Below are 10,038 nucleotides of genomic sequence, written 5' to 3' on the forward strand. Positions count from 1 at the left end.
CAGCGATTTGAAGGGGCACATGCACCCCAGTGTTTATGGCAACAATGTCCACAAAAGCCATACTATGGAAGGAGCCCAGATGTCCATTGACAAAGGAATGGATAAAGAAGATGTGGTGTATATACACAATGGAATATTACTCAGCCATCAGAAAGAATGAAATCTTGCCATTTGCAACGACATGGATGGAACTAGAGGGTATAATGCTAAGTGATATAAGTCAGTCAGAGAAAGACAAATACCCTATGATTTCACTCATATGTGGCATTTAAGAAAAAAGCAGATGAACATAGGGGAAGGGAAGGAAAAACAAAATAAGATGAAATCAGAGGGGAAGACAAACCATAAGAGACTCTTAACTCTAGGGAACAAACTAGGATTTGTTGCTGGAGGGGAATGGGGTGGGAAGATGGGGTAACTGGGTGATGGGCATTAAGGAGGGCATGTGATGTAGGGAGCACTGGGTGTTATATGCAACTGATGAATCACTGAACTCTACCCCAGAAACTAAAAATACAGTATATGTTAACTAAATTGAATTTAAATAAGGAATAAAAAAGAAACAGATGAAGATGTTTAAGAACATAACCGTAATATTTTATCACACCCAACAAAATTAAGAATTATTCATGAATATAATTTAATACCCAGACAATATTTATTTTTTCCCAATCATCTCAAAAAATGTCTTTTTACTGTTGATTTGATTGGGTATCAGGATTCCCCAAAGGTTCATATTACATTCGATTGTAAGATCTCTTAGGTGTTTTTACACCAGCCTGTTTTGACATGTTCTGTTTCCAGTGGTGATGGTAGAAAAATGAGGAAGTCCTTATTTCCGGAAAGTCTCCCCAACTCACTTCCCAGAACCCTTTCCAAATAACACAAAACAAACATCTCCTTTTTGGGGTGTTTCTAAATGACAAAAAGAGTTCCCCCCTTTACAGCAGTTTTGAAATGAATGAGCTCCTCTAACAACTTTCAAATCCCAACTATCATCTAAGAGAAGAAGAAGAAGAAGAAGAAGAAGAAGAAGAAGAAGAAGAAGAAGAAAGAAGAGGAAGAAGAAGAAGAAGAAGAAAAAGACGATGAAGAAGAAGAAGAAGAAGAAGGAAAGAAGAAAAGCAGGATTTGCTTTAGTTCTTGTTTTAGAGGGGAAAAAATCCTGGGGAACTTTGTTCTTTTCAGAAAGATTTTTTTTATGCCCTCCCACCTGCTTTTCAAAATCCACCAACCACAGAATTTACTCCATCCCCCTTTTTCTCTCTCCCTTACACACTCCCTCTCTCTTTTTAGCAGCAACATACAAGCCGGCCATATTAGAGAGATGGAAATAAAGCTTCCTTAATGTTGTATGTGTCTTTGAAGTACATCTGTGCATTTTTTTTTAGCATCTAACCATTCATCCCTTGTAGCCCTCGGCCCCTCAAATCACCCTCTCCCATATCCCACCCGACTAACATCTCAGTCTCTGAAAATGCACAGAGATGCCTGGCTACCTCGCCCTGCCTTCAGTCTCGCGGGGCTCAGTCTCTTTTTCTCTTTGGGTAAGTTAGACTGCACATCTGCATGCTCCTGAGGGTCCAGAAGTGTAGCCAAAGCTGGAAGAGGATGGGGGCCGGGGGCAGGGAAGAAGACATTGATTGCTTGAGCTTCCCTTCATGTCCTTGGGAAGGGAGGTACCGAGGACTGGGGGAAGACATTGTTGGGGACTGCATAACGCTGGGACTACTTGGTCACAGAAATGTTGGGTCGGGGGATCTGAGTGTTCCTCAGGGGTGACAGTTATCACGGGAGGTGATTTTTCTTTGGGTTTCCCTGAAACAGACTTATGTGGGGGTGGGGGCAGAGGATAGGTCGATCTGCAAAGTCTCTTCGTGGATTTTTTTTTTAAGCTGCAGCAAATATGGGGTCCTGGGTCTTCATGCTCCCTTAAGGGGCTTCTCTTGTGGACCGTGATCTTTGGAATCTGGTGGATTTAGGATATTAGGAAAGAATGTTTGGGGGAATGGGAGGTAGAAAGTTGAGTCTGGGTCTTGTTTCCTGGAAATCTGTACCATTGGTTTGTTGAAATGTTGGGGGGGGGGCAGGTGGGAAGCAGGCTTGAAGTATGATCTCTGCATTGGGAAGAGACTTGCTGAAGCAAGCGCTGATGGAGGCCTCTGGCGTGGGCCAGATGGAGTGGAGGAGGGGGTCAGGTGAAGGGATCAGGAAAAAAAGAAAAAAAAAAGGAACTCACAGGCTGAGTGTGGCTGTGGCCCTTTAAGACCAGCCCAGCCTTGCAGACTGCCTTGTCAAGTGATCCGAATGTTAATTTCATATTTGACCACTCAGGACTTCCTGGTGAGTAGGTGGGCTAGAGAGTTGTTATTTGCAAGCCTGCTTTATGGGTAGTTTCATCCTTGCTCCTAAACTTACTCATTGCTGGTGTAGTAGTTGGTCAAGTCCCGGGATTGTCAGTGGGGATATTCCGCATCACAGAATCCCTCTCCCTCCCTCCCTCTCCTTGTCCTTCTCTGGTGTGCTGTGTTGGATGTTGGGCAGGAGTGCTAGACAGAGACAACACAGAGCCCCTGTCAGCTTGCGTCATAAGGCCTATTAGCTTTGCTGAGTTCCTGGACAGTATTAACAACAGAGCAGGAATGTTACAGAAGCGTGGGCCGTACAAAGAGGAGGAGCCTTGGAATCAGCTCTGGGTTTAAAGCCACCTTTGTCATTTACTTCATGACCGTAGGCAAGTTACTTGACCCTTCTGAGCTTCGGTTCTTTCGTGGGTAAACTGGAGAATGCCTGGGTTTTTCTGTGAGGTGGGCACACAGCAGGTCTCAATAATAGCTGAACTTTGCTAACGCTTTTCACGTGCCCAGGGGCTGTATAGCTTATTTAGTCCTCAAGATAATCAGTAATTGAATGAGGTAGATGCTGTTATGATCCTTCTGTTAGGGACGAGGAAACAGGCACAGCGAAATGAAGTAACTAAGTTACTTAAATTAAGTAACTTAAAGTCACACGACTAGTTCAAGGTGAGCTGAGATTTGAACCGGTTTGTCAGACTTCTAGTACTTAGCTGTTGAACTCTACTGCCCCCAATGTTCAAGAAATGGTACTGCTATATTAACAATAATGATCAAAGAATCTCAAGTGCAGACAAAAAGATGGGGAGTTGGGTGGATGACCTGGGTGTAAGGAACCAGGGATGGAGGACACGTGACTCCCTTGGGAGTTAGAGAGAGCTTCTTGGGGGAGGGGGACAGTCTTGTGAGAGCCTGATCTAAGCGAAGAAAGGAAGGGGGCTCCATGACCATGACCAGGGTGTGTCTCAGGGGATGATGGGGCCTGGAGTGAAGAGGTCAGGGAGTGGGGGATGTGAGATGGTGGTGGGAGGAAGCTAGAGCCTCTGCAAACCTGGGTAGTAGATCTTGAACTTGAACTTGACTGATGATATGATGAGGTATGCCCTGGCACACCAAGGCTAAGGGCTCAGGTGGACAAAGGAACTTTGGTGGTCGTAATGGCATCAGCCTCCAAGATGGAGGGACAAATGACGAGGGAGGGACCACATCAGGGGCAGGATTTGTGAGGATAACCAAAGAGCGGGTAAATCAGAGAGGATAACCAGCGGGGCAATCTGCCGTACACACAGCAGAAGCATGTGAGGCTAGTTTTTAGCTAGAAACAATCCAAATGACTGGACTTCCCAGAGTTTTTCTTAAGACCATGGGCTCTGCAGTCACCAGCCTTGTTACCCAAGTCTGGGTTAAGTGAGGTGAGGTCCTCACTCAAGCCCACTGCACGTGTCTTCTGCTGGGGGCAGGGACCCAGGCATGGAGGGGAAAATGCCTTTCTTTCCTTCCACAGACATTTATGGAGGGCCCATCTGTGGTCACATACTGTTCTGGGGCTAGGGATACCAAGATGAGTAGAAATCAGTTCCCCAGAGCCTCCCAAGGGACACGGGCACACGAACAGATAATGACAGCACAAAATCACAAGGGCTGTCACAATAACAATCCTAATGATGCTGAGAATGATAGACCTTCGTCAAGGGCTGACTATGTACCAGGCATTGCTGGGAGCTTCCTATGTTAACAAGTCATGTGACCCTCACAACTGCCCTAGGAGTTGGGGGGGTGTCTATGATTGTCTCCCATTTTACAGATGAGGAAACTGAGGTCTGGAAGGTTAACTCTCTTGCCTAAGATCTGACCGCTTGGCCACAATGCCGTTCTGCCTTCAGGTCACTTGGAAGCGATAGGAACTGGGCTGGGTAGAGGGCCCAGGTGCTGGGGATGCTGTTATTGAGGCATGCCTCATTAGCTGGCAACTGCAGCATAGGTAAGAGGGCCCCAGGTCGAGAAGGGTGAACGAGCTTCCCGACCTGAAGCATAAGTGCAGAGGCATGGAGGGGTGAGAGAAGGTGGGGTTGTCAGGACAAGTAAGGAGTCGGGGATCGCCGAGTGGAAGAAGAATGGAGGCTTAGGAGCTGGCAGGAGAGGAGGCCAGGACCTAGGTTGGTCCCAGATGGCAAAGGGTTGGAAGCCGTGCCCAGGAACCTGGACTTGATCCTGAAAACAACAGGGAGCCAGTGGAGGGGTGGTGAGGACATGCTGCCTGGAGGTAGACTGGGCTAGGAGGCAGAGATCCTGGTGTGGGGGAGGGTCTGAAAGCAGGAGGCAGGGTCTGGGTGTCACACTCCCCCGGGATGCAGGGGGCTGCCCCAGAAGGTTGTGGGGACCATTTCTCTGCTTGGACACTCTCTCTTTTAAACAAGAAGAACATAAACCTACCTCATTGGTTGCTGTAGGGTTGGGAAGAGGAGTGAAGAGAATTCACTTCTGTCTTTGCAGGAGATAGAGCTTGGCAGGAGGTGAGCAAATCTGTGTGATCTCTGAAAGATGGGCTAGTTAGAACAGTGGATAACATGGGGCCTGGGCTGCCCAGATGTGGCCCCAGAGAAAGGGGGGAGGTCTGGGTACCAGGGATGCTTTGGAACTAAAACCAGAAGCCACATCCTTTCTGTGCCCCCGCTGATCCCCATTTCCTTTCTATGAGTTGGAAATCGAGAAACCCAGACCTGGTCCCAAATGGGACAACCAGGAGGACTGGGCTTCCTTGTATGGAGGTCCCTTTAAACAGGACCATTCCCCTCTGGCCAGCCTGCCCGGAGCTAGGGGCTGACAGTTGGAGCTGGATCTGCCATGTAGACAGCTGGAGGCCTGGTCCCTGGCATGCCTTGGAACGTCACTAGGCCTCAACCCCTCACCCCTGTCTGGAGCCTGGCAGCCTGGGCTCAAATCGAGCTTTGTCATTTACTAGCTGTGAACTTGGGCTATTCATGTAACTTCTTTGTGCTCAACTGCACCGTCTGGAAAGTGGGGTGGTAATAGGGCTGTTGTAAGTATCAAATGATGTCATATCTGTGGTAAGAAAGCATCTGGCCTGCAGTAATCACTTTCTTGTTATTGCGAAGTCCTTTCTATGGCCCTAGCTGCAGACTTGGCTACTTTCCGGAAGCCGCAGAGTTTATCAGGATTTTGCTTACAGCTCTGACCTTGTTGCATGGTGGTTTCTTAGTCTTTAATGGGGGCCTGGATTGGTGAGAGGCCTAAAACCCTGGTGGGGACTTGGGCTGATGTGGGTGCCTTGGAGTAGGAGTCAGGAACCACGGTCTGGCCCCGGCTTGTCCCTGTCCATTGTGTGTCTCCCTCAGGGCCTCATTTGCCTCACTGGTGAGGCGGTGGATCTAGGTTCACAATTCTGGAGGTGCCCCTGTCCGGCTTCCTCTGATTTGGTGATCCCAGCCTCTCTCTGCAGTTGGGACTCGCTGAACGCCTCTGACCACTAGAGGGCACTCGCGTTCCTCCCGGTGACTCCAGCGGGGGCCAGGCGGCCGGGTTGCGGCGGGGGCGGGGGTTGGGGGGAAGGGACCCTGCATTGCACCTCGGCTCCCTCCCGCCAGCCAGATAGGACCTCCCCACAGCTCTGCCCTTCCACGCGGCAGGGTGCTGGCTCCTTCACAGTGGAGGGCGCTGCCCTGTGGGGTTCAAGTTCTCATCTGAAGGATGTGGGCTGGGCGGGGAAAGAGGCCAGGGATAGGTCAGCCCGATTCACAGCACCTGCTTTCTGCGGTCACGTGGAGGGACCCCTTTTGGGAGGGGGCCCTGGGAAGGTAGCGGCCCTTGGAGGGGGTTAGAGAAGCGGAGCCTTCCTCGGGTAAGAGGTAAGCTCAGGACAAGGCCTTGCCTGCTTCCTTCCCTGCAGATTTCTCTGCCTCTGCAGGGCGCGGGCGGCAGTGGTATTTTCTGCACACCTCCTCCTTGCCTGGCGCTCTGCTAGGTGCTTTCATAATGCTGATGAGAGTGGGGATCCGGGAACTGGGCTTTGCTCTTCTTGGCAGCCCCCTCAGCCTCCGCAGTTCACGCTCCCCTAGCGAGCGTCCGGCCTGCAGGAGGGTGGCACGCCCAATCCCTCCACCGGAGGCTCCGCTGTGACCTCTGGGGCCAGCCCTTCAGAGCCTCGCCTGTCCTTTAAGTCCCGTGCACCAAGCCCCGGCCACGCATCCCGAGGGGGGAGCCGAGCAGACGGACAGCCCGGCTCGCGGCTGCAGTGCGGCTGCTTCCGGGGCGGGCCCCGCAGCGGAGCGGCGCGCAGCCCTGCAGGGGATGCTTCCGACCCGCGGCTGCGGGGCCCGCGCCGGCCACCAGAGCTGGGGGAGTTCCAAGGGGCTGCCCTCTGCCAGGAGGACAGTGTCCCAGAAGGCCTTCCTGTTTAGGGGGCAGAACTTGAGGAGAATGTAGGGTACTGGAGCTGCCAGCCTGCGCATCACGCTTTACGTATTTTCTCTCTTTAAAATGATCATGGCAGCCCCAGGAGGTGGGTGTCATCAGCTGTGTTTTACAGAGCAGGGGACTGGGGCTTGGAAGGTGAAGGAGCTTGCCCACATCCTCCCAGCCGATGGAAGGCAGAGCTGGAAGGGACCCCGTGTCGCACGGGATCTCCTTGTCTAGGCTTTTCCTGCAGCCGTAGCTTCCTAGCCACGCCCTCTGCCCCTCCCCCGTCTGCCCCCTCCCCCCTCTCCACCCCCAGGCGCTGCCGGCTTCCTATCACACTCAGAGAAGAAAATCCTGATTCCCGAGTTCTGGCCCCCAAAGCCCCTGGTGCCTCGCCCCTGCCTAACTCTGGGACCTCGGGTCTTACCATTTGCTCCTTGGTCCCTGCTCCTTGTGCTTAAGACACACGAAACTCATTCCAGCCACTGGGACATTGCTCTTGATGTTCCGCTGCTTGGCACTTGATTCCTTCAGGATTTGAGATGGCTCACTCCCTCACTTTGTCAGGGGCTACCTACACGTCAGCGCCTCCGAGCAGTCCTCCCTGACTACCGTTAGGAAACAACAAACCCCTTCTCTTTGCTTTAGTTCTTACAGTGGCTGCCAGGTATCACTATGTAAAGTTACATTGTAATTTTTTTCCTCGTTAGTGCGTGTTTCCTTCCCTAAAACACAAGCTTCGTGTGACGGGGACTCTGCCACCATCGTTCACAGCAATAACCCGTCCCCCCCAGCCTAGACTAAGTGCGTGGGGGCGTAGGGGATGGCTTATAAATATTGGGTAAACGAGTGAATGCATGGCTGATACTGAGTGTTACTGCTTATCCCCTATAAAGAAAATGCATCTTTTGGGATGAGGCTTTGACAATATTGGCAGAAAATCTTAGCGTTAAGGTCAGGACTAGGGTGAGGCCAGTGAGGTGCCCACGGTGTGCAGTTTAAGGAGGTGTTTGCCTGATCCTGAGGGTTGGTGCCCCCTTAAATTTTGTGTCCAAGGCTTTCTGCCCCATGGAGATCACTGCCGCTTCAACTGGAAGGGCTTGGGCTCCCTCACCCACCCTAGACTCTGCTCTGCTTAGGGTGTCAGAATGGGCCGGGCAGCCCCAGCACCCAGCTCTTCTGAACCAGGTCCGGTGCTCCTTACCAGATTTGACAGAAACCTGCTGTCCCCACCCTGTCACCCCTTCAGCCTGTGTCAGCTCCTTGCTGAGAAGTTTCCGGGCCTGACATCTCCAGAAGGGGCTCCTGCCCTTGTAGACAACGATGGTCCTGGGAAAGACTTGGGGCCATTTGTCTGCCCCTGACTTGACAGGCGATGTGGTTTCTCTCCACCCCAGCCTTGCTTTTACCCCAGGGGCCACGTCGGGTACCCCCCTGGAGCTTTGCCCGCCCATACCACTCCCTGACTAATTTCAGACCTAAGGGACGCAGCCCACGGCCATGGTTCTGCTCCACTTCCCAGCAGGTGCAGAAGGCTTGCCCCCTCCCTGGCCCTGTGAGCCAGAATCCTCACCAGCTTGTGGCTTTATCCACAGTGCCACCAGGGCGGAGCATGGAGGTCACAGTACCTACCACCCTCAACGTCCTCAACGGCTCTGATGCCCGTCTGCCCTGTACGTTCAACTCCTGCTACACAGTGAACCACAAACAGTTCTCCCTGAACTGGACCTACCAGGAGTGTAGTAACTGCTCTGAGGAGATGGTGAGTCCCGGGTCGGGGGCGGGGTGAGGGAGGGGGCAGGAGCCCCTGGGCACGAAGCCCACATTTCCCACCACCTGCCCCTGCCCTGGACCAGGACCCTGGGGATCCCGGTGGGCTGTCTCCTCCAGAGGGCTGCGGCAGTAGGTGTGTGGTCACGCCTGGGTGGCCCTGGGAGGGTGGCAGAGACCTGGAGGTAACCGCCTCTCTTCCAGGGGACCAGGTGCAGGGCGGGGAGGGGAACTCCTTGCAGCCTCTTGCTCATGCAGCCCCCCTCCCCAGTTCCTCCAGTTCCGCATGAAGATCATCAACCTGAAGCTGGAACGGTTCCGAGACCGTGTGGAGTTCTCAGGGAACCCCAGCAAGTATGACGTGTCGGTGACACTGAGAAACGTGCAGCTCGAGGATGTGGGCACCTATAACTGCTACATCATGAACCCGCCCGACCGCCACCGTGGCCACGGCAAGATCTACCTGCAGGTCCTCATGGAAGGTGAGGGACGGGGCTTGCAGAGCGGGGAGCCTGCTGCCTGGGGCCCCTGCTTGTCCCCACCCCCTCCAGCAGGAGGATCACCCTGCTCCTTGGGAGGGGCTGTGCCCTCCTGAGGGTGGGAGCTCTGGCTTGTGTTGGGGGGAAGGCACCCCTGTTACTTCCTCAGGTCTCTGAGGACTGGGACCTCGGTCATGATCATGATGCCAAGAATCATAAGAGCAGCGTTCGTTGGTTGGGCACTTGCTATCGAGAGGAGAAGTCAGCCACCTAAGGTCACGCAATGAGTGAATAGTACAATTAGGACTCAAATTTGGGTCCATTCCATCTCAAAGTCCGTGCTCTTAAAATTCTGCATTTTACTGTCTTCCCCTGGGGCTTTGAGGTGCCCTGGGATTTTGGGGTGGGGCGCGGAGAGCTCAGGGGCCTGGGTTGATTTTGGCTTTGACTACAGTCCTTTCCACGCAGAGCATCCAGTGAGGACCACCCCGCGCATACTGCGGGGAGCAGGGGGCAGTGGATGAGGCTCCCTTTCCCTGCCCTGGTGCTCAGTGGGTCTGTTTCTTTTCCTTCTCCAGAGCCCCCTGAGCGGGACTCCACGGTGGCCGTGATCGTGGGCGCCTCTGTGGGTGGCTTCCTGGCGGTGGTCATCTTGGTGCTGATGGTAGTAAAGTGCGTGAGGAGGAAAAAAGAGCAGAAACTGAGCACGGATGACCTGAAGACGGAGGAGGAGGGCAAGACAGATGGAGAGGGCAACGCGGATGATGGCCCCAAGTAACAAGGCCCCGCAGCCCCTCCCTCGCGTCCTGTCTTCCTCCCACCCTCCGCCCTGCACACTGTGCCCCTGCCTGCCCTCTCTTGGTGTGCTTCTCTTGAACCAGGGTCCCAGGGCCCACCTGGGGCCTCCCGAAACCCTCACTTCGTACCCCCCACCCTGCACCAAGAGTGACCCACCTCTCTTTCATTTGGGAAACCTGCCATGGCGCGTGGGACGTGTGGGCCCGGGGGGGGGGGGGGGG

The 10,038-nt window shown here is 53.3% G+C and overlaps 1 protein-coding gene across 5 annotated transcripts; it reads left to right on the forward strand.

The window, feature by feature from the left end:
* Window positions 1-1,260: 1,260 nt before the first annotated feature.
* Window positions 1,261-10,028, forward strand: SCN2B (sodium voltage-gated channel beta subunit 2). Of its 5 annotated transcripts, none has more exons than XM_006741595.3 (4): window positions 1,261-1,547; window positions 8,366-8,532; window positions 8,812-9,022; window positions 9,598-10,028. In XM_006741595.3, exons 1-4 carry the CDS (start codon window positions 1,478-1,480, stop codon window positions 9,795-9,797), a joined length of 648 nt encoding a protein of 215 aa, XP_006741658.1. In that variant the 5' UTR covers window positions 1,261-1,477; the 3' UTR covers window positions 9,798-10,028. The 5 variants fall into 5 exon arrangements, with proteins under 5 accessions (XP_006741658.1, XP_081655497.1, XP_081655498.1 ...); XM_081799371.1 differs by lacking the exon at window positions 1,261-1,547 and adding an exon at window positions 2,269-2,343; XM_081799372.1 differs by lacking the exon at window positions 1,261-1,547 and adding an exon at window positions 5,949-6,213.
* The last annotated feature ends 10 nt before the right edge of the window (window positions 10,029-10,038 follow it).

The sequence above is a fragment of the Leptonychotes weddellii genome, chromosome 11, assembly GCF_054177405.1.
Source record: "Leptonychotes weddellii isolate Sample4059 chromosome 11, ASM5417740v2, whole genome shotgun sequence".
In the NCBI taxonomy this organism is placed as follows: Eukaryota; Metazoa; Chordata; class Mammalia; order Carnivora; family Phocidae; genus Leptonychotes; species Leptonychotes weddellii.

Bases quoted from the DNA above. Each gene is read 5' to 3' on its own strand.
- SCN2B (XM_006741595.3), top strand. From the start codon at position 1,478: ATGCACAGAGATGCCTGGCTACCTCGCCCTGCCTTCAGTCTCGCGGGG. The intron at 1,548-8,365 runs GTAAGTTAGACT...CTTTATCCACAG, and splicing joins CAGTCTCTTTTTCTCTTTGG to TGCCACCAGGGCGGAGCATG. The intron at 8,533-8,811 runs GTGAGTCCCGGG...CCCCCTCCCCAG, and splicing joins GTAACTGCTCTGAGGAGATG to TTCCTCCAGTTCCGCATGAA.